A 24,893-nucleotide genomic window follows, 5' to 3' on the forward strand; every position below is an offset into this window, starting at 1 on the left:
CTCAAGATAAATACCAGCAACCCAGTGCCTGACTCGGAGGGTCCTAGGATTTGAAGAATTAAAACAGCTTTTATTGGTTTTGCACTGATTATGTAATATATACATTTACTATAAAAGACTACCCTCGCTGGTGGAAGCTGATGGGATAAGAATAAAAAACTTTGATCCAGTCCACAAGAAAGGAAAGTAAATTACTTCTTAAATAAAATGGTCAGTGATATAAAAAGCCTAAGCTTACAACAGAGAGAGAAAGATAAACTGAATGCAAAAGTGCATGGCTTTTACTTTGTTGTTTTGCTTTTTTTTTTTTTTCTGAATATATGAACCATTTGAAGTTGATAATTCTGTCCCTGAAAATAAGAACCCTGGTAAAATTAAAGAAATTGCCTGAATTCTATGTCTCCAGTGCAGCCATCCAAACTGGCCCTTTCTTTCCATGGCTATGACTATCTGGCCTAGGGCATGTGTTGCCACATATTGCCACTCCCTGCCACAGTATAGGTGATTAAAGCTTGATTGCCTTCTTAGCGCAGCAGGCAGCGTGTCAGTCTTATAATCTGAAGGTCCTAAGTTCAATCCTCAGAGAAGGGCAGTCTAAATGCATCCTTGGGCAAGATTGTTTGGCAGTTCTCCTTAAAAACAGCTAAATCCTGTTGCGCTTCGGTGGCTGGGAGTGCTAGGGGTGAGCTGTGTGCCCCTAGCGGTAAGATGGACCTCTTCTAGGGTTGGAGGTGACTAGGCCCCTGCTGACCTAAATGCCTGGATGAGGCAAAGTTGGTCTCTGAGAGGTCCTCTGACTACTCCCAGCCCTTTCGGACCTGCTGCAGGGAGCAGCACAGGTGGCAGGCCGGACAAGAGACAAGGGCAGACAAGGCCTGAAGCTTGAAGGCTGAGATGAAGGCTTCAGGACTCAGAAGAAGAACACAAGGCATCGACATCCAGAAAGGTGAGCAGATGGAAGCTTCAGTCATAGAAGTCATCTGAGACTAGAGTAGGTGGAGTCTCAAGGCAACAGAAATGTCCGAGGCAAGGATGACTCTTACGGACCTTGGGAAATCCAGACGAGACGAAAAGAACTTGGAAGACTTAGACGAAGACGAGTGAGCACTGTTCCTCAGGGTGCCCTACACAGCCCACTATTCAGGGCGGACCCAATGGGCTGGTCACAGACCACCCTGTCCTCTACGCGCCCTACACAGCCTAAGGAGACTGGTCACGGACCACGCAGGAGTGGGGCAGGCTCAGGAAAGGAATCCAACTGACAGAGGCTCCAATGACCAGGAACCAGACAGAACGGATTTACCCTCGGGGTGGCCATCTGGAGGACTCGGGGAGCTGGATCATTGCAGGAACAAACATCAGGAAGATCAGGTACATAAGGACCTCTAGTCATCGAGGACATCAGGCCTTCTGGAACATCAGGAGGGCAGAGACGGAGGATGTCAGGCTCAGGAAAGGAATCCAACTGGTAGAGGCTCCAGTGACCGGAAACAGGAACCGACGGAACAGATTTACCCTCGGGGTGGCCACCTGGAGGACTCGGAGAGCTGGAACATAGCAGGAATAGACATCAGGAAGATCAGGTATATAGGGTCCTCTAGCCATCGAGGATGTCAGGCCTTCTGGAACATCAGGAGGGCAGAGACGGAGGACGTCAGGAACATCACGATATCAGAGACCGGGATCAGGAACAGCAGAGACGAAACGAAGAGGGATCCCTTAGAATACTGGAACACCAAGCAAGAGTAGGAACATGGAGTCCGAGGGGAAGGAGAAGCTCCTCAGACGACTGGCTCATTGCGAAGGCAAAGCTGATTGGAAGTTGAAGTCCTTTTATAGGGCTGAAGACAGGCAATTCCCTGGGAGGAGTTTGGATGGGCCATACCTAGCTGGCCCTATAACTGAGGAGAAGTGCTGCGGGCCAGCTCCTAGGGAGAAGGGTGTGGCCCAAACCAGGAAGTCCATGCAGACCCAAGCAAGCCTCAGGCAGGCCTAAAGGACATCGAAGGCCTTCCAGGCCCTGGAGCAAATCCTGGATAGTTTGTAGGCGAGACCCCGGCTTTGGAGTAGCCTCCAGGAAAGAGGTGAGAAGCCTCCCGTAGCACAGCTACAGGAGGATTCATAACAAATTCCTCAATTGCATCATCTTGGGCTTGAACAAGTAGGTATGGAAATTTAACCCTGACTTAGGAAATGAGTACATCTTGAGAAGAAATAGATATTTTTTTTTATCCCATTTTCCAAAAGAAAAGAAGGCTTATGAAATTGCTGTGTGTCCTCCTAGTAACTTGTTTTGGTATCCTATCTACTCCAGATTTTCAGAACGGGGCATATGAGGACCCTAACAAAGGTATTTTGGGTTTTTTTTAATCCTCATACATGCACAGAACATAGCTGTATGCATGTGCATGCACATGTCCTGGAAAGTAGGCTCCTTTCGTTTTGGGTGGAACTTCTTGTTTTCAAAAAGGAACCTAAATATCATTTCCTTATGTGGTCTTGTTCTTGCACTTTGCTCTGATGTTGCAGTCAAAAATTGCATTGGGCCAACCTATATGAGCATGACCGCTCCCCTTACTCTGTTCTCTTCATTGGCTTCCAACTAAGGCACGGGTTTGGTTTGAGAGACTATTTTTTGGGTGCTGCAAGGTTAATGGGCCTGGCTATTTGGGAGTAAAATTCTCCTGGGAAGCAAACAGGCATCATGAACCAGCCAAGAAATTTTGTTGGTGGTTCTTACTATTGAATCGATGAGGAAGGCTAGGCTCAGATCCAAATCTATTTCAATTATAGCCCATATCCTCTGAAATAAACTTCTGTTTGAGGTTAGATTAGAGCTGAATTACTTGGCCTCTCATAAGAAAGTCAAAGCTTGGCTATTTCCATGTCTTGGGTGCTTTACATTATAGCTGAGTGAATTGAAGTGCTAGTTAATCGTGGACAGGAAGTGGCTTCTCTTGGGTCTGTGGTTTTTAGTTTGGTTTTCTTTTTTAGATTATTATTATAGGTTGATATATTTTATTGTCTTAATCTGTTAAATGTCTGTTTGTAAATTTATGTTTTGTAATTTTTTAATACTGTGCACTGCTTTGGACAGTCCTGTTTGGGCTGGGAAAGCTGTTAAGGAAAGTTTTAAATAAATAAAATGCAAGCAGGCATGTCTATTGCCAGTCCCTGAAGGTTGCAAATAGATCATGCTTCCGAGATAACCAAAATATGTAAATTCAAAAACTAGAGGTGCTGTATACAAATAAAACTTGAGGTCTATATTCAGCTGCTGTGCGGCTCGGTTAGTTAATCAGATAAACTCACCCAGTTAACTTTGTTTATAGATTCGGCAGCTCAGCCACGCTATTGAATATATCCAACTATCTTAAAGTTAGCTGGGTAAGTTTATCCAGCTGATCATAGTTAGCTGCTGACTCAGCTCCTCCCAGTTTCACCCCTGAAATGCCCCTAATTAATCCAGCCAAATTTTAGCCAGATAAAAGGTTATCCAGCTAGAATTTAGTCAAATAAGTGCCCAAATATTCATTTAGCCGGATAACTTCTGAGTTATCCAGCTAAGTGCTTCTGAATACGGACCTCCTTATGAATATTTACTGAGAACCTTTTTGTGGCGCTCAAAAGATTGGAGTTTGGCATCCCTGACTTAGAGGTCATAAGGGGCAGACAAGTCAGCCCTGGATTTTCAGTTCCAGTTCCAAAGCTTTCCATACTGAGAAGGAGGAGCAGAGACGCAACACAGACTCCCTGAATGACCTGAAGCCAAATGGTTAACCTCTCCACCCCCATCCCAGTTCCATTCCTTCATGTATATCACTTTTCTGATGTTGACCATATGAAAAGGCAACTAAAGACACTTAAAAGGATACCCAAATGTTCTGTGTTTAGAGCAGAAAAACGAAAACTTAATCTAATTTACTCCAAAGATGGGCTTCAAAAACACTGATGAGGTGGCAGACATGGGGAATTGGCTTGTCTTCAGTTTTAGATTAGTTCTACCCATGAAAATGCAGTGCCTGAAATCTTACCAGGATCTCAAATTGGTTTAAATTTAGTAACAAAAGTAATTTTTGAACAAAGCACCTGAGACCAGACTTTGGTGCATGTTGCATCACTTTGGTAGCTAAAGACGCTCAGCCTATAGCGTCATGTCTCAAAACACCCCGATGTACACCTATAGCACAACACAGCATTCCCTGTATATTCTCATTTCTCATTGCTTGAATTACAGATTTCCCAGAGAATTATCAACTGCAGTCATAGATAACTAACTAATTAATTCAGTTTCTCTAACTTCCATGCTCTGCCTATTTATATCTTTACTGTAAAGGTTGTAGCGGTTAAATGTTCTTCTGTTTAAACTGTTATATGTAAACTGTTATATGTAAACTGTTATATGTAAAGCCTGTTGCTAATTTATTGTTTCACTGTAAACCGAGGTGATGTATAATTATACGTACTGCGGTATAAAAGAATCTATAAATAAATAAATAAAATAAATAAATAGTAATAAGTACCTTTGATTAGTAATTTAGCTGACGACGTGAGAGATCCAGCTTTGAAGGTCACAGTCCCAGAGTCATCTGAGCCCAGTTCCTTTAATGTCAAGGTGTAGACTTTTTCATTTTGCACTGAAATTTCATTCAGAGAGCTGTTCTTCAGGGGAGAGCCGTCGAGCCACCACTGGACACTACGCACGCTTGGCCGTGAGAGCTCACAAGAAAACGTGGCTGACTCACCCACAAAGACGTCCCTGTTCTTTAAACCGGTAACTATTTCTACTTCCCGTTCTGTACATTTGGGAGAGAAAATGAATGACAGAATGGAAACAAACAGAAGGGGAATTACATTCTGATTGTAATTATTATTTTCAGCAATTGTTCAAGATTCCGTGTATCACATTTAGCCATTCTCTTAAAGTGATTCATCCTACAACCTTAATTTTGATCACATGGGGAAAAAGAGTAGTATAGTCTGTGTAGAATGCAATATCTACATAGTCCCAAGACAGAGTAGCATATGCTGTTTGCAAATTATGCCTGGCTACAAGCAGCACATTTGTGCGGCCATAAAACATTATGAGGTCTGTTGACCTCAAACTCATTGCTATTGTGTTAGCACAATTATTGTTGTTTGCTGGTGGCCAGTACTGCAGGAATAGTGCCCACAGTCTTCCAGGTCTACAACATGTACTACTAATTCAGTGACCGTGCCTATCTGCCTCATCTCATACTTATTGCTGGGCTGGAGGACCAGTGCTCCTTTCCTCCACTCCACGGTGGCTTCGGGTCTGGTGACCTCACACTGGAGCACAACTGTTCCCCCTTCTTCCACTTCAGCATTCTGCAGTTCTAATTTAAAATGCACTGGCAGGGCTGAAAAGCACAAATATGTTCACTAACTACCACAACCCCCTCCCCACATAGGTTGCTATTCTCTTCAGACCCTTCCTGTCATTGTTTCAAGATAATTTTCATACTGAATTACCACTTGTACCATACCAATAGCAACGACATGCTGTCTTATGTAGAGTGCAAGTCTGCAGAAGCTGCTGTGGCTTTGCATTACTAAATGTGCAGCACAATTCTGGTGCAAGAGGGTCACAATTACAACACAATGTAGGCAAATATATCTTGTGAATATCAATGATCACATTAATTTGCATGTTTTTGCTCATGTGAAAATCCAGATCAGTTTCCAGCCACAGAGGACCAAAGTTGTGCACCCCTAATATGCAGATTAAAATACACCTACCTTGTATTTATCTGATCCTATCAATCTGTAAATCTATTCCTTTTAAAGTGTTCATCTACCTAGTATAATCTAGATCAGTTGTTCCCAAAACTGTCATGGGAGAGCTCGAGTCAGTCAGGTTTTCAGAATACTCACAATGAATATGCATGAGATAAATTTGCATATAATGGAGGCAGTGCATGAAAATTTATCTTGTGCAGATTCATTATGGATTCCTGAAAACCCGATTGGATGGGAGGGTCCTCCAGGACAGGTTTGGGAACCTCTGATCTAGATCATAAAATGTTTGGAACACAGAACCATTACTTTTGGTACCTATTTGTGTTCTTTGACTTTGTATACCTTGTATATTTTGTTTATCCCATTTTACCTGATAAGCACACTGTGATTTCTTGGAGCTCTGAAAATAAAAAGAGTTATCAACAATGCCATCCACTGAAAGCAGGTTATGGGAAGCAGAAAGCAATGTGTATTTCCAAGCTTTGGATTCCTGTGGGTGTCCCTATTTAGAGTAAATAGTACTGTATCTATTCACTTATTCACTGCTGTCTCCTCTAAACAGCCTATGCTCACCTCACTACATGTGTCTATAGAGGTTCATCACCATTTGTTAGAAGGCACTGTAGATGCACTATGGGCTCAAATCACCCAATTTGATGCCAGAAAGGAGGCCATAGTGAATAGCTATTCAGGAAGGCCAATGAATTTTTAAAAAACCTCTTATACAAAGCTGGAATAGAGGCTTTGTGGGAGGGGAAAACCGCATGATAATGAATTTATAATGAAGCATTTGGGACTCAGTTAACTCTGCCTTAGCTGCTTCATTTTTCTGTACTTGAGTCTGATTATTCCTTTTCAGACATATTCACTGAGGTGATGTTGGTCTCCTATAAAAATAGCTGGGAAAATTGTATTGAGCATGAAAGAGCTATAATATTAGCACAATCTAAAGACAATAAGCCAAAAATGCCTGCCTACACTTTAACCTCCACTCTTCCTCATTTAATTACGTTCTGAAACATTTATTCACCACAGCTCCACAGGAATCAATGGGGAAAAATCCAGAACTTATACATATGTATAAAATTGCTTGTTATAGTTGGAAGAAAAGCTGCAAATACTTTAATAAGCTGCAATGCATGAGAAACTGCTGGCATGCAAAGCTAGAATGTATTTAAATATAACAATACATGTCCCATCTATACAGTCATTGTTCTTCATCCTTCACTCAGAGCTATCCTCTCCATGAAGGGAAAGTATTTATGGGACATTAGTTACAAACATTTCTCTTATATGTGATGCGCAATCCTCAATCCCTGGTTTGCTGTCATGGCCTCACAATCCCCTTCTACATCTCAACATAGGCTAGCAAGACTAGGAGCACTGGATAATAGAGCCTTATCTTTCACATACAGGGTTCTATCATTGCATCAGCAATCCGGCACCCTCAGTAGTTGTACCATAATAACAGGTATTCTGCCATAATGCAGCCCACTGCTGCAAGTACTCTGCTACCTTCTATTATACATTCATGATAGATCTTGATATAGTGCCCTGTAGGCTAAAATGCCCTGCATATCTCCTGTAGTCATTCCTCTCAATAGGTATGAATATTAGTTCTCATGGAGGTAAGTTCAGTTGTAGGCACCTCTGGTTAAACTGCTTGTTTCAATGAATTTCTAAGGGAACAGAAGCTTACAAAGCCTCTACATGTACATAGTTAAACATGACAGCTTTCTGCAATATTTAATGCAAAATTACTATTTGATGATTTTAACAGATTGAAAACAGAAAAAGTGAACGTAGCATGTGCAAAAGTTAGGGTACACTTCCAGTTGATTCATTATTCCATTTATTAAAAAGTAGCTTTTAAGGTCCAAAACATTGATTGACTCATTAGGCCTTCAATTAGTCAGGTAAAGACAATTCCATGGTTAAACAAATTCTTTGACCCCTCTAACATCTCAAGTCATGATTGTTGATCTGGAATACTTTCAGCAACAATGAGTTCCTCAAAGTAGCTGTCTGAGCAAATGAGAATGATGATAATTCACTCTTACAAAGCAGGGGAATTCAATAAAAAAAATCTCCATATACTTCTAGCTAGCAACTTCAACTGTCATAAACATTGCTAAGAAATGGAAGTTACATGGAACTGTTGAGGTCAAGGCAAGATCTGGAATGCCAAGAAAAATCTCTGACAGAACTGCCCAAAAACTGGTCAGATCATTACAAATGACTTCCTGAAAAAGTTAGCCAGCACCAGAGTAATGGTCCATAGGTCCACAGTACAGCGTTGCTTATATAATGCAATGGATATGGTAATGGTGAACCCTTGGTGCTTTAAGAGTGGTTGGCACAGCCTAGAGTGCAAATCCACTAGGCCCCCTCCATCAGCTGGGGGACACATCCTGAGGTGGTACTGACTGGAGCTTTGCCTATACCAGCTGCCTTCCCCATGGGTTGAGCGCTTGGGTTCTGGTGGCCTGCAAATATTAGATGGGACCCTAATGAGAGTCCAAGATCAGGTGAGGGCCAGGACAGGCAGCAGATAAGGCAAGATCGGGTCCAAAGCAGAAGGTCAAGTCCAAGCAGCAAATAAGGAATGGTCAGGATCCAAGCCAAGGTCAGGAGCCAGGAAGACAAGCTGAGAAAAACAGGACAAGACAAGGGCCAAGATGGAACAGGACCAATGACAACTAGAGGAGGTAGTGCAAGAACAAGGTAAGGCAGGATGAACAGAAACATAGGAACAAGACAGAAACATGGCGACACAGCAAGGAACAGGAAGACGTGAACAAAGTAACATGTACAGAGGAGCAAAAGCACTTCTGAGGACCTGTTGCTGCGGTGTCTTATGCTCCTCAAATGGAGTTTTAAGTAGTGCAGGGTCTGTAACATCATCAGAGAGCGCCATGGCTTTGTCTTCCTACGACGAGCCCTTTGAGAACAGTGACATGGGGCGTGCATATGCCTAGGAGGAGCCATGGGAGGGCAATGGCTTGACGGCATTCATGCCGCATTGAGCAGCCTCATTTATTTATTTATTTATTATTTAAAATCTCTTCTATACTGTCATTAAGTTAGTTCACATTCACAACGGTTTACATAAAGGCACAAAAATAAAAAATTTGATTGGTATAGATTACAAATTAAACATGTGCCAACATAGAAAGTTAACATTTTTAATAAGAGAAACTAGGTGTAAATTAGAGTTTATACGTCGGTTAGGTAACTCTTACGTGGTTCAAGTCTACATTTAATATGTATTTGAAGACATAAATGAAAAAAAAACCCAAACTGATTGCTTAATGCTGCCTTATCTATCGATTGTTTTCATCCTTTTCTTTATCTTTATAAAAAGCTTGTTTAAAAAGCCAGGTTTTCAGAGTGAGGTTTAGCAGAGTGAGGCAGCATCCTGACCACAATGGATCTCCAGAGGCATCGGGGATGAGTGAGGCGGCTCGGCGGATGGTCCTGCGAGCCACTAAACCATAACATACGACAATGTTCTGCCTAGGAGAGTTGCCAAAAGGAAACCTTTTCTGTACCCTCATCACAAAAATCATCTAAAATGTGCAACACAAAACTTATAAGACTGAAACCTTTTGGAACATATCCTCCACAGTCAGTGAAGAAGGTGAGGCAGAAAAGAGGTTGGATATTTCAGCAAGTCAACGATTGAAAACACATCTCAAAATCAACCATGAAGTACGTGCAAGAAAGAAAGATGGAAGTTCTGGAATGGCCTCACAATCTCCAGACTTGAATATTATTGAAAATCTATGGGGAGCTTACTGAAAGTCTGTGAGGAGGGCATGCAAAGAGACCTAAGAATATCCTGAGCTAGAAGAGTTCTGAAAAGAAGAGTGGGAAAAAATTCCCAAAGCAAGAATGTAAAGAGTCTTTGCTGGCTAAAGGAAACATTTGGAAGCTGCAATTCCTGCCAAAGAAGGTGTTACAAAGTACTGCCTAAAGGGGGTCCAAACTTTGTATATGCCATATTCTCTTTTTTTTTATTATTATTTTCAATCTGTTAAAATCAGCACATGACCAGTAACTTTGCAATACAAATTGCAGAAAGATTTCATGTTTAACTTTGCACTATGCAGATGTTGTGTCAGCTTCTGTTCTTTTAGGGATTCATTGAAATACACAATTTAGCAAGCTGCATGCCATGTACACTGAAATGGACACATCTGGAGGTCAAAGAGTGACCCTTGCCACTCTCCCTTCTTGCCCCTGTTTAGAATCACCGTATAGTGCAGCATGTCTGTCAGCTGGTAACCTGCCACCCTAGTGATAGTGCTAGGCACAACATAAACATGCAGGCAAAATGCTCGTGCTCATTGCTTGAGAGTCATAATGGCAAAAGCCCTGGCACCAGCTTTGCTACTTCCACCCAACACCCAGTAGCCGTCTTTCAAGTAGTCCTCTGGGACTGCTAGGGGACAAGGAACCCTATGTGGGTTATGGATTTAATAATGTGCGAGTGAGAGAGATGGGTCTCAGTGCTGGAGGGTGAGTGCACGTGGGAGTGTGACAGTGCATGGAAGAAGAATGTATGTCATCTAAGGAAGAAGTGGGGGAAATGTGTGAATGGCATCGGTGCTGGAATGGTTACCAGGTAGATCAGGACTGCCAAAGCCGCTTCTCAAGTTAAATGACAAAATATGAAGCGTATTGGCGGCACATTGAATATTATTTTTCATGCTTTAGAAACAGCACAAGCAGACAAATATCCCATTTTATGACAGTAGATGTTCAGTAAACCCAATATTTGACCACCATTGCCCTACTGGAAACCAAAATCACTAGGGTGGGGGGGGAGAGGAGAGTTTAAACTGAGCCCTATGAATGCCCCTGGCAGGCTCTGCCAGAGTCTGGCATGCCATATCTCCTATGTCTCTGGGTGAGATGGGTAAAGTCGAAATCATGCTGTTAGAATGAAAGTGAGTCATTTCTCTACGCTAATACTTTAAATTCCACAAGTTGGACTCGCTCCAAGAAGGAGTGTCTTCAGGTTTATCTTTGTCCATCATGCTGCTTATCTTTGTCCTTCTTGGTTTAATTGTTTGTCTGTTTTGCTCTTTGCATTCTGCCTTTCCCATGTTTGTTTATGCTTCTTAATATAATTGTTAGTTCATTGTATCCGAGTTTCTTGACACTTCTCTTTGGTTCTGATTACCCAGCACATGCAGCAGCTTCTCCGAAGGGCAAGCGTTCGGCAGCCTAGGGATTACCACCACTACAAGCATACACGCAGCCATTTTTTTCCCCTGGGGATTGTTGTGGAGGTAAAGACATCCCCATTCTAATTTAGTTGTATGTTCTGCCTGAGTGGCTGTCCTGTTTCTCTTTCTTTCTGTCTCACTCAGACAAGCTCATTCTCTGGCCTGGGACCACAGCAAAACCACCACCTCTTCCAAATTTCCCAGGAAGAAGGGGAAAAGTGAAATGTATTTTGTGGGAGTTTTTAATTAAAACATATATTTTTATTGTGGATAAGGTCTGTGCCCTATGTGGGTTATGGATTTAATAATGTGCGAGTGGGAGAGATGGGTCTCAGTGCTGGAGGGTGAGTGCACGTGGGAGTGTGACTGCATGTAAGAAGAATGTATGTAATCTAAGGAAGAAGTGGGGGAAATGTGTGAATGGCGTCGGTGCTGGAATGGTTACCAGGTAGATCAGGACTGCCAAAGCCGCTTCTCATCAAATGACAAAATATAAAGTGTATAGGCACATTGATTATTTTTTTTCATGCTTTAGAAACAGCATAAATAGACAAATATCCCATTTTATGACAGTAGATATTCAGTAAACCCAATATTTGGCCACCATTGCCCTACTGGAAGTCACAATCACTGGGGGTAGGGGGGGGGGGAATTTAAACTGAGCCCTATGAATGATAAAACATCAGTTTGCCTAAAACAAATCTAGAAAATGTCATCTTATAGCCTAGAGTAGAAAAATGTGCTTACTTTATGTTTTCTTTTATTCTGTGAATCATTACTGCATTTGCTACCAGTTTGTGCATCCAGCCAGTTTCCTCTTACCCTTTACTGCCAGTACGGCACTGGTCTGTTGGTCTCCTGAATCACAGGTATAATCTCCAGCATCCTGCGGTTCCACGTCATAGATGAAGAGCTCCACCACAGGCCCCTCCTGCCTGATCTCATACTTGGTGGTGGAACGCAGCACCACCTCACCTTTCCTCCACAGCACTGGCGCGTTGGGCTTGGTCAACTCACAGCGCAGTACGACTGTGCTCCCTTCCTCAGCCTCTTCATTCTGCAGCCAGCGCTGGAAAAGCACTGGCAGAGCTTTTAATTTAGAAACAAAAGAAGAGGTTTTGCATTGCATCGTACTGTAAGCAGCATGTCCCTAAATAAGCAAATAGGGACAAGATGTTTCCAAAAGAAAGGCAGTTCTAGAACAAGAGGTCATGATATAACTTTGGAGGGGGTAGATGCAACAATAGTGTCAGCAGACATTTCTTCACAGAAAGGGTGGTGAATGCATCAAATAGTCTCTCAATTGAGATGGTAAACAAAATATCAGAACCCTAGAAGGCATAGGAGAACAGCCACCACCATACCAGGTCTCTCAAGTAGGAGCCCTTTTAGTCATGAAGGCAACTCTTGGAAAGGATTCTAGGTGGGGAAAATTACTTTACCTCTGCTTGGGAGCAACTAATGGACTTGTGGAAAGCATGGGGAGTGCAGTTGTACTACAGGAGAGCAGAAGTTGTCAGGTGCTGTGGGGGAAGTACGTTGTCATGAATAGCCAAGCTTAATTTGTTTATTGTAAACCGGTATGATGTCCACAACTAATGCCGGTATATAAAAATGTTTAAATAAATAAATAAATAAATAAATAAATAGATGGCATCATGTCTGACAAAATTACACTGTGCATGTAACATGCATTAAAATGTGGGAAAGGTGGATAATGGACCTTAATGGGACAAGTTCTCATTAAAAAGGAAGGGGGGAGAGAAGTCATGCAGAGGGAGTGTTCCTCCAGTACAAATGCTGGGTTTAGTATTTAGCAGGAGGAGTTGGAAGGAACTCAGCCAAGGAGTTGGTTAGCTCAGGGTGGCCTCTCTTCTGAGAGGGCCCTACAGGGCTTTCCCCCCTTAAGGGGAAAAGCCCAAGGCGGAGAGATGTGTTTCCTCAAGGAAAGATAACCAGGGGACTTGACCCGAGTCCTGGAGGTGGAGGAGAGTGGGGGAGTCCCTATAGTTGGTGAGGGGGAACTGGAGTGAAGAAGCCTCAGAAGGGCGAGCGCCAGGGACACCGATGAGTGCTTGATGAGTGTCCGAAAGTAGCTTCTTAAGGGTTACAGCGTTTCTTTTGGGAACAAAGAGAATTACTGTGAGGCCAATATTCAGCGCCACATATGCATGAGAGTTTTTATATTCTAATCTTCAAACTTATCGAGCTAAGTGCTGCCATTTCAATATTTGGCCACGTTCAACAGCCACCACTTAACAAGATAACTATTTATCCAGCTAAATAGCAGGACAAGTGAGGGGCGGACGGGGTGTTCTGAGGTAGAGCTACTTATCCTCCTTAGATACACTAAGCCGTGATGTTCTCTCGCAGGAGGGGGTCCCACTATCGCGGTGGGGCGTCGCTGCGATGGTGGGGCCCTTCCCCCGAAAAAAACACCACAGCTGTTTGGCACGTTCTTTTGTGTAGCGGTCAAACACCGCAGCCCTTTAACGCACTGGCGACCCCATCCATTGCCTTAAAGGGCCGCCGCCCCCCCTCCCCCCCCAAAAAAAAAAATCACTGCAAATTGGAAGGTTGATCAGAGGTCAGTGCTGATTCTCATTTCAACCCAGAGCTGCCAGTTGAGGAGGCCCAGGCACCCCCAAAATATGGAAAAGTTTGAAAAAGACCCGCTCGGCAACGGGCCTGGCCCCCCCCCTTCCCGCCTCCCCAAAGCACACAATAAAATGTGGCCCCGGCCACCGATACCAATCCCTCTCCACCCCTCCCCCTGGAGTCAAGTCCTTCAATCTCCCCACTCCCAGGCCCCTGAAGTATTAACATGAAACCCCTCACCCCACAAAAAAAAGGTGCAGGACACCCACTCATCAACCCCCAGCACCTCCCCAAACCCCCCCCCCCAATACTTTAAATTGGATCCTGTGTCAGGGCCGGGTGCACCCTCGCAACGGGCCCAGCCGGTGCCATTTTCTAAAATGGCACTGACCTGACCTTGCCCCAGCCATGTGACTGGGGTAAGGTCCGGGAATTGGACCCAGGCTACATGGCTGGGGCAAAGTGAGGTCGGCGCCATTTTGGAAAATAGCACAGACTGGACCCGGTGCGAGGGTGCACCCAGCCCTGAAGCAGGGATCCAATTTAAAATACGGGGGGGGGGGGGGTGTCTGGAAGGAGATTGGGGTGGGGGAGGGTGTTGGGAATTTTTGGGATGTGTGAGGGGTGTTGGGACTTCAGGGGTGCCAGAGTGTGGGGAGATTAATGGTTTGACTTTGGGGGTTCAGGGGGGTTGAAGGGATTTATGTTGGGATTTAGAAGGGGCTAGGGGTGTGGGGGACATTGATTTATTGACTTCAGGTGGGGCGGGGGCCACATTTTATTATGTGCTTTGAGGAAGGGAAGGGAGGGTGCCAGGGCCATCACTGTATGGTTCTTTTTTAAACCTTTTCTCATTTTGGGAGTGTCAGGGCCACCTCAACTGGCAGGTCAGCACTGACTCCCACTCTACCTCTCCGTTTGCAGAGATTTTTTTGTTTTGTTTTGTTTTCTGCTGTAAATGTGCGGCGGCAGCCACGGCACCCACATTAGGGTCCCGGGCCTTCTGCTGCACATCTAACACATTTCAAATAGGTGTAGATATTTTATCGCAGCTCATCAACTCAGTCAGCTGTGATAAAATATTTACATAAAATTGATTAGTAATGTTCTTCTTTGCATGCATTTCCATTATTCATGCATGCAAATCACAAGCAAAGAAAGTCATTGAAATAGGGGAGGATATCTGGGCAGGGAGATGCAAAATATCATGTATATTGCATGATATACACGATATAATGCAAGTTAGAGCCTTAACGCGGCTTGATAAATCGCCCGGTTAGCCAGGTAAGTGTCGATATTCAGCCTTATCCGGCAGGTCTGTTATTCAGCAAGTCTAAAGTTAGCCAGATAAACAGCCTGCTAACTATTAGATAGCTGGGTATATTCCATGCTGCTGAATATCCTGGCCAAGTTAGCTAGATATGTTTATCCGGCTAATTTGCTTAGCAGGATAGTGGCTGGATATTGATCCCTATGGGTCCAGTGAGTAATGATGCATCTTAAGTGGTATTCTTTGTGCTAAGACTGTGAGAACCATGGTCTAGTAAGAGAAGGCAGAATTCGTGTTTGAATTAAGAGGAAATTGTACTCACTGTGTGGACTGTGAGCTATTGGAGTGAAGAGTGGGGAAGCATTTGCAAGTAGTCCTCCTAATTTAGAGGAAGGTGTCTGTAATTGTTTTGGAGCTGGTGCACTAACCTTTTCTGTATTTCTTTTAAAAATTGCAGTCCAGCTGTGGACGCTTATGCTTCCTGATATAATCAGTGCCTTTCAGCTTACTTTACATGCTCTGACTGCTGGTATCACCAGAAAATACAAGTTTTGTTTGCTGCAATATATCCCTGGAAGGAATCTCTGTTTCCTGATTTTCTGTGAGTTTTGGGGCAGTGAGAAGCTGGCAGTCAGAGAGGGTCTAAGAGAAGAGTGAGATACCTATCCAGTTCAGGACCTCCTTGCCTCTGGGTTTCTTTTGAACCCTAATGAGAGGCTGGCACTCGGCTCATTCAGGTGCTAGACCCTCTCACATTTTATGTGCCCCATTCATGTGTAGAAGGAACTTTGGCTGCAAGGTGGAGCTAAAACTGAAGACGAAGGGCCAGGGCCAGATTCAGAAACGATGGGCGGCTTGGCCACAAAGGCATAACAAACTCAGAGAAAAACTCTTTGAGATGTTGTTTACTTTTGACTTGAGAAAAAAACTTGTGAACAGAAAACCGCGATTTAAAAGACCAGAGCATTTAAATTACATCTACTTCATTTTTACCAGGACGTTGCCCCACAGGGAAATGAAGAAAACCTAGAAGGCAGTAAAAGACCAAGGCAGATGGGGGTGGGACCTTTACAAGGACAGAAGGAAATGCAAAAGGACACCCCCCCACAGGCAAATCAAAGAAAAATAAATGCATTCAAAGAATAAATAAATCTCACCATTAACCTCCAGTCGGGCGGTGCTCTTTTTCTCACCCGCATCACAAGTGTATTCTCCTGAGTCCGTGGGATTTAAGCTGTGGATGTTCAGAATATGGACCTGCCCTTCCTTCCTGATTTCAAATTTATCGCTGGGCAGGATCACCGCAGACCCCTTCCTCCAGGTTACGGAGATGCCGGGCTTGTTGAGTTCGCAGCGGAAGGTGGCCATGCCACCCTCTTCCCCTTCTGTGGACTGCAGCTGATTTATGAAAGCCAGGGCAATGGCTGAGGGGGCGATGAGACATGGAAAAAAACAGACGAGTAAAGGATAAATTCACAGCATCTGATCCAACCTGAACTACAGCCAGGGTTTGTTTGCATGGGCAAGTCACAGACTTGGGAGGAAGGGCTTTTACTTCCATGCCCTATTTTATCCTGGAGCCTCGAAATGAGGCACGCAAAGAAATTTGTTCCGCCGTCAGAAAAAATAGTCCCGCACGATCGCAGGCATGGTGATATTTTTAAAAAATGGTTAAGGGAGGGTTATTTATTTTTTCAGATTTAGAAACAGAGCTTAAAATAGTTAAACTGAAAAGTGATGAGAAATGTTGTAACTTAAACATGACCTGTGACTTACAAGCCAGACAAAGGGCAATAAAAAAAATAGAAAACAGGCAAAAATTCAAGCTGGAAAGTTTGTGCTATAGTTGTTCCTGTGTTTGTGGGACAATGGCATTGTCAGTAATGTGGCAATCTCCGGTGGTCAGGCACTAGATGGCCTTAGATCCCTGCCCAAAGGAGACATCATTCTTATGCAGCACACCCCCTTGAGGTTGCCTGTGATTGTTAGACTTTTAGTCTACTTGGGGAGGCTAGGAGTAGGCGTAGAATGGTCAGTTTGAATTAGCATCCGAGGAATGAAGAGCTATTTTGGGTTTCCCCTGGTTTTGGGTGAGGCCTACTCACCCCACTCAATATTTTTATCACTCAGGAGATTACAAGCAGTGCAATTCCCTGCTTGTGAGGATCTGCCTTCTTTTGATAGAGACTTTATTGAGATTGTTGCTATTTTTCCGAGAGTTGACGGATGTGATCCCTGCACCCTTTTGATAAAGGTTATCCCCCCCAGATCCGGAGGCCGGGGAGCTGAAGACCTGTGAGTTACCCTTCTAGTCCAGAGAAGGAGCAAGATCAGTGTCAGCATCACTCCGGCGTGAGAGTTTTGGGATTCAAGTGTGTTTTCTCTCCTTTTTGTTTGTGAGGAAGTTTTTTGATCCACCCTTCCTCACAGGGAAGATGGGGCTGTGTAGCTGGTTTCCTAGTCACATCAGACTTTTCCTTCAGAGAAGTCACATCCATTCAGAAGGTCAGGAAGGAAGTGCAAGATCTGGGGAGCCTCCACAGGATCTCCACCCCAAAGGGACCAGGACACAAGCTGAGTGCAAGAGACATTTGGACTCGGTTGGATTTTGCCAGGATTTAGGGGACTCCCCACAAATAGGTTTTCCCTGGCCCACTGGGACAGTTTATGCACTCAGAGAGGAAGTGATAAGCTCCATCCCAGGAACCTGAGAGACAGGACACATACCCAGAGAAAGAGAAACACCTATAAGAAAGACAGCTGTAACCTCACAGATTTGGATTGATTCTTAGACATTGATTTTACTGTTGATAATCAGTGAATTTAATTTGAACAACTACAACTGTATCCAGCCTGTCTGTCCCTACAGCACTGCGTCACAAAAGCCACCAGAGATATACACACACTCAGAGTAATTCACTTCACCGCCCGGGCCAAGAAGGACTGCCTTCACAGTCACACAAAGAACCCACATCTTGGGGACAGTAAGAGGGGAGAGAAGCACAAGACCATTAGGTGAGTGCCTTCAACAATTGGGAATCATGCTGGTTCACATAAAACCCTTGTTTTATGTGAACCAGCATGATGGGACTGCGTTCTCGAATGCCGGTATATAAAAACCCGAAATAAATAAAAATAAATAAATAAATGTACTGAATTCCTTTAATGTACTCTCTCATTCAAAGATTTTGGTTTTAAAATAAAAATATTCACTCAAATCTTTTTCTCCAATATTAATTCAACTGTCTCAGCAAATTTTCTCTGAACACCAGAGTACACTATGATGTCTATACTATTGTTAAAAGATTATTTGCCTCTGATCAGTACCTGACGAGCACAGCAGGTTCTTACAGGCACATGATGCTGTCTGAGAAGTCACAATGCTCGATTTTTTTTCAACCTGTTTAGAAATTATTTTAATACATATCCAGATACATAGTGAGGCATTAGACTAAGGTCACGTGCCTTCAAAAGCAGCTAGGAAGTGCATCAGGATACTTTATAATATCTGGAAGTCAGACTATGTTATTGGGGCTTGAACTGCCATGAAATGAGGTAGCCCACTCCCACGTTCCACCAACGATGAGCATGCATGCACAAAATGAGGAAAGAGGAGACAAGAGAGTAACTAAAGACAGTGCTGTTCAGCATTTGTGCATAATGCATTTTGTTTCCTCCCTGTATAAGTTATGTGTCACCCTTACTGGGATTTTAACCAAACTAATTTGTTTATCTTCAGGGGCTGCTCCGGCTAGCAATTCCATCACACACTTGAATCCTCAATCCCTGGGGGGTGGGATTCGTTTTACAGGGGTAAGCTCTCGCTTGTGGCCCAGACAATGTCACAATGCTCCCAGTATTGGTGCTTCCCATGAGGTGAGAGGCTGTAATAACTCAGACAGGACCAGGTCCGGGTGTTAAAACAATAGTTTACTGATTGATAATTATAAATTAAAGTCCATTGTCCAGAAGTGTGACTTTACTTCTGACTGATGGTACATTACTGATTTTCCTCTGTAGGTAGGTGTCCTTCATTCAGACCTCTGGGTAGAGCCCCATGGTGATTTTTAACGCACTAACTCTCCCAGCGGCTGTCCAGGACACCTAGTGGAGGGGTCCCCAACTTTACTGCAAAAAATCCTACCTTTCGGCATCTTCTTCTCGGACACCCAGCCTGTCCAGGTCCCTTGATATGTGGAGGTCTGGTCGAGGTTTCCTGCTCTTGTTCTTCCATCCTTAGTTGTTTTCCTTGGGGGACTTCTCTTAGAAAAAACTCAATGGGGTCAGGCTAATGCTCAGCACTGCAAACCCAGTGAGGAAAGTGGATACAAAAACCTCCCGACTCTGCTCAAGTCCAAAACATGGTTCAAAAGCTAAACTGGACACATCATCTGCTTTCACTGTCTCTCGCAGCAGGATCCGTCACCGGTGCTTGCCCACCTAGGGTTTAGAGTAGGCTCACAGGTCTTTGATCCCCTGTAGAAAGCCCTTTTGACCCTAAAGTGTATCAGGCTTAAAAATCTCTCTCTCTCTGTAAATTAGTAGAAGGGCCCTCTGGCAGGGAGTGCACGATGAGGTATCACTTCTAACAGAGACTCCATTCTGGTGAAACTGGGAGCCCTCACTAGAGTATAAAACAGAAACAACCTTACTGTTCAAAGGCTTCCTCAAACTGATCCCCAGGTGTCTTAAAATGTCTGGGCTACATAGTGTTGAGGCATCCAAATCCAGGGGAACGGGTGGCTTCTTACTAGAGAATTATAATACAGGGACAGTGGCATCTGGTGGACAGACCAGGGGTGGGGGACTGCCACATATCCTTGTAAGAATAAAATGCATTACCCACACTTTCTCGGGCCCCCTGCAATTTAACGAAGTAAAATTGAAAAAAAAATCTAAAACCTTCAATATTCAGAAAGCATCTCAGTGTCTACTAGGGTATCCCACTTACTGTGATGGAGAATGGAAAAAATAACAAAAGTATCCTAACCACTGATCACAATGAGGAGATCCCCTAAGGAACTAGCTTTACAGAGCCATAGCAGCTGAGAATACATAAATTGCAGGTCATCACGACCATTATTAAATCAGGGATATACCTGGAAATGATTTATTATGGCCCTCCCCCACACACCTGACTCTTATGATTAACAATTTAGAAATCATACATTTTCAGGATTTTATTTTAAAGTAAGCGCTGGAAAATCTTCCCTTAAATTTTAAGTAAACAAATATAAACTACTACGAGAACTTACTTCTCAGGCCTTGTGATGTTTTAGGCTTACTAGCTATGGCTCTTCCATTACCTCTTGTCTTCTCCCTGCTTCCTCAGAAAAAAGTACATTTGCAGAGGGCAATAATGAAAGCCATTTCTACAGGCAAAACAGCAATTACCCGCAGAAAAGGGCGCTTGGATTATTGCCCACCCTCAATGCGGGTAACAGTGCACGTGCTGTCCAGCCATGTGCATACTTTTAAGTGCATTATTTTGAGTTAACGCATGAGGGAGAAATTTAGTTGGGGGAAGGAAACAGCGTATTTCATTTTGTATAATCAAATCTACATGCAAGGTTTCTGATGGACAAATTGCCCACAGAGGAAGCAGGTGCAAATCTCTGAGGGTAATTTTTCCAGGGACAATAATCCAAGCAAAACTACCCATCTAGTTCTGCTTTGATTACTGGCAGAAACCTTGTGGGTTAAAAACTACCCCATGGGGGTTTGCAGCAATGCAAGTAGTTTGATTATTTACCCCCAAAACATTCAAAGACTACTTATCCAAGAGAATTACGCTTTTTTTTCTAGGAAGCAGTTGAATCCTTCTGTTTTGGCAGTGGTCCTCATTGTGTCCCTCATATTGTACAAGTTCTCACCCTCAGCCAAATCTAAGTAGGGTCCAGCTTCAGTTCATGAGTCAGACCTTACACATAGATCCTAGTCAAAACTCTAGCCAAGCAGTGATCTGCACCTTCAGCCGGCATGAGGAGAGATGTCCTACCCTTCACATCCAGCTGGGCTTCTGAGGTCTTCTGTCCCACGCGGAAGCTGACCATGCCAGCGTCTTCCTGGGTGACCTTCCTTAGGGTCAAAGTGTGGATGTTCCCCTTTTCAACGGATATTTCATTCATTTCATTGGACTGGAGAGGAACGCCTCCAAGGTACCACTGCACGTCAGATGCATCTTCCCGTGACACTTTGCACTTTAGCACTGCATCCTGACCTTCATCTACAGTCACATTCTCCAGTCCTTCCACCAGGTAAACATCTGGTTCTTTTTAAAAGAAGAAAAATTCTTATTTTAATTATCTATTCTACTCCAATTTGTCATCCCATGCAGTTTGCAAGCAGAACATTTTTCTTAGCTAGCAATGCATGACCAGCTACAAATTAGGTAATAATTCTATGCAATATCCAGAAACTTTACTGGATGGCACTAGTTCTGTCTACTTTTCTTTATAATCAATGTTACCCTAATGTGAATGTCATAAAATTATTCTTTGGGGGGGGGGGGGCTGATACATATTATGGTGTTAACTGAAATCCCCAAATCCATATGCTGCCCCCCCCCCCACATCCAAATATATTAATATCCCTGGTGTCTAGGGTACCCTCACCCACAAAGCATACAAAATGATCCGCTTGCCTTTGAGAACAGCAAGGCATTTCCACATTCACTATTATGCACCAGCACATGAGAAAGACAGCTTTCACTGTACTTGGTGAAAAAAAACAAAACCTTACAGATTTAGAAAAAAAAAAAAATACAGAACCAAATAAAAAGCATACTGATATTAGACAAAGATCAAGTAGCCATCAATCAGTGATAAAAATGATATACCTTATTGTGGTCACTATTTTTATTTATTTAAATTCTTTTACTATACCGATATTCAAGACGAGGTCTTATCGTACCGGTTTACAAAAGAAACAGGGGAAACCAATTAATAACAAGTAGAAGGTAAAGTTACACTACCATTAAAATATTTCAGATAGCAGAAAAGAAGCATCAATTTCACCCCATTACATTTCTTGTTGCTTCTTCTCAGCTCTTCCAGTGGGAAGGCACAGTACCCAATGTAATGCTGAACTACAGGATCTCAGCATATCAGTTCAAATGGTACAATACTTTTATAATACATTGCAAAACATTAAAGAGCCTTCCTCTTCATTATATCACAAAGGGCAGGAAAAAAAGTTCTCGCTTGTTAAATAAGGCCAAAGAGTGCATAAAAGATATGCTGCTTCTCTCTCCAGTGCCGTGGTTACTAACTTAGATCTTGATTCATCATTTTGCTAAAAATATAGATAAAATAGTGCCCGCAATAAAAAAAAGGGGCATGATTAGGCTAATTTTCCTGGAACTGCATAGGTATTTTTCTGCAGTGTGTGTTAATGTTGGTGGTTTGGGCTGAGAGAGAGAGAGAGAACCTCTGTAGAGGCTCACATACATATACGTTAACTATTTATACCACTGTAAGAGGGGCCACTAGTAACTCAGGGTGAGGTTTGTGGAGGTAGGTTTTGGTGGCAGTTGTACATGCACAGTCCATAAGTACGAACAACATGGTTGCCAGCAGTGAAGATATTATCAGGCCGATTCAGTAAAGTCCGCGGGAGAGCAGTGCGTCCCTAGCGCCTCCTTTTAGCCCGGAGCGGCGGCTGTCAACGGGTTTGACAGCCGATGCTCAATTTTGCCAGCGTCGGTTCTCGAGCCCACTGACAGCTACGGGCTCGGAAACCGGACGCTGGCAAAACTGAGCGTCCAGTTCTCGGCCCGACAGCCGCGGGCCGAATTCAAATTTATTTATTTTTTTTAAACTTTTTTTACTCTTCGGGACTTCCGACTTAATATCGCCATGATATTAAGTCAGAGGGTGCACAGAAAAGCAGTTTTTACTGCTTTTCTGTGCACTTTCCCGGTGCTGGAAGAAATTAGCGCCGACCTTTGGGTCGGCACTAATTTCTGAAAGTAAAATGTGCGGCTTGGCTGCATATTTTACTTTCTGTATCCCGCGTGCATACCTAATAGGGTCATCAACATGCATTTGCATGTTGAGGGCGCTATTAGGTGCCACGGGTTGGACGTGCGTTTTCCTCCCCTTACTGAATAAGGGATAAGGGAAAACGTGCGTCCAATAGCTGTATCGGCCTGTATGTGATTTGAGTGATGAAAGGTAAAAGAAAAATAGGTTTGTACACTTTACTCTCTACCTAGCTTGATCAAACTAGGTCAAGAGTACAATGAACAATTTCATCTTTGTGTACTTTTCCTCACTTCAAATCACATCAAATCTTCACTGATGTGTACTGTGCTTTTCTTACCTCTGATTGTGCATGTAAAACTGCCTCCCAAATCCTAGACTACCACCAAAACCTCACCTACAATGGTATAAATATATTATTTATATAAGAGCCTTATAATTTCTCTCTCACTTGATTAATCTAACAGGGTCATTTATCAAATCACATTAAGGTGTTTTTGCATGTGTTATGGCATTTTCACATGTGAAAAATGCCTTAACACATGTGATAAGCACCATAACACATGGTGCGGTGCACATTTTTAAAAGGGGAGGGATTGGAGGCAGGATTTCTGTAAAAATGGGCTGGCTTTGCGAAGCCATAGCACACGATACTGCACAGTTTTAACGCTAAAAATAACTACATTTTTAGGCTGGGGGGAGGGGGGAGAGAGAGAGAGCCAGCCTCTGTGCGTGGCACCCTTGAAAGCAGCTATTTATGCTACTATAGGAGGCCCACCTAGAAACTCAAGGTGAGGTTTAGGTGGTAGTGAGGGGGATAGGGGCTACTTTTATATGCAGAGTGAGACATATGAACAGAACAGTACACTCTTGTGAAGATTTGATGTTCTTCAGAGTGAGGAAACTCACACACAGATGAGATTTGTACAATGTTCTCTCAACCTAGCTTGATGTTACCCAGGTAGAGAGCATGTGATTAGCGCTATTAGAGACACTCCGCGTTGGAAGTGCATTGTATAAGGGGATTAATTAGCGCCTATTTAACCCGCATCCATCTGCGGGTCATACAGTGCACTTTGTGGTAATACCTGTGCTAAGATAACACACGTTGCAATAAATAGGCAATTACCATAAAACATGCCCCTTTTCCTATTGCATGCAATATTTACTGCAGATTGATAAATCTGGGCCTAAGTTTGGAGCAGGGGAGAAGCAAACATGGGAATTCATCTTCCTATGTTTTATGTCTTTTTCTTTCCTCATGCCACTTTATCATGACCTTTGGTGGTTAGCAGTTGAGCTCTCTATAGCAAATAGCTTGAATTCCAGTAAGTTACGTCCTAATTTTGATGTCTGGGGGTTTTTAAATATACAAATTGAAAACTGTATGAGTATCAAATTGTCCTGTCTCCAAATATTGGAAACAATGTTGCTAAATAAAAAAGGTTTGAAATTAATAAAAAAAAGGAAGCATGCACCCGGAGAAAGAGGCATAGCTGCTGCAGGGACTGTGAGCATGCAGCAGTTCACAGTCTCTGCGTTCACAGGCAATGACCCTCACAGCAGCTGAGCTCAGGTAGGTAAGGAGTGACAGAGGGGACCTGAGCAGGTACAGGGGTGGATGGACGTACACAGAAGGCTGGCAGAGACTCATAGAGGGAGAGAAGAAGGGAAAAGGGGTTACAATGGAGGCTTGTGACGCTGTTGTTTTGCAGCCCCTTGCAGCTGCATACCCTTGGCAGCTGCTTAGGTTGCTCAACGGGTTGTGCCAACTTGATTAGTCTTGGTTCATTCACTCCGTTTAATAATATTGTTGGTATCACATCAAATCAGCAATGTGTTGCCAATTTTTTTTTAAGAGGGGGAGCGCTCATCAGCTCTTCTCCGCTTGATGAAAAATGCTTTGTCTTGACAAAATAATGTAACGAGGGACCAGAGAGTCAGCCGGAAACCTCCTCTACCACCTCTTGTGCCTAAACTGCATATATAGGGAGTGTGAAATAATTTGTGGCTTGCTTACTGCCATGACTGCGCCTAGGGAAATTATAC

At 43.3% G+C, this 24,893-nt stretch overlaps 1 protein-coding gene across 11 annotated transcripts in view; it reads right to left on the minus strand.

Moving 5' to 3' along the window:
• The window catches only part of OBSCN (obscurin, cytoskeletal calmodulin and titin-interacting RhoGEF), a 745,212-nt gene that overhangs the window by 330,241 nt on the left and 390,078 nt on the right, over window positions 1-24,893 (minus strand). For all 11 annotated transcript variants that reach the window (XM_029588301.1, XM_029588307.1, XM_029588308.1 and 8 more), the window contains 4 exons: window positions 20,861-21,133; window positions 16,020-16,286; window positions 11,817-12,083; window positions 4,524-4,796 (listed from right to left, as the gene is read on the minus strand). In XM_029588301.1, the coding sequence (XP_029444161.1) occupies window positions 4,524-4,796; window positions 11,817-12,083; window positions 16,020-16,286; window positions 20,861-21,133 (1,080 nt within the window). The remainder of the gene's footprint in view (window positions 1-4,523; window positions 4,797-11,816; window positions 12,084-16,019; window positions 16,287-20,860; window positions 21,134-24,893) is intronic.

This window comes from Rhinatrema bivittatum, chromosome 2, assembly GCF_901001135.1.
Source record: "Rhinatrema bivittatum chromosome 2, aRhiBiv1.1, whole genome shotgun sequence".
In the NCBI taxonomy this organism is placed as follows: Eukaryota; Metazoa; Chordata; class Amphibia; order Gymnophiona; family Rhinatrematidae; genus Rhinatrema; species Rhinatrema bivittatum.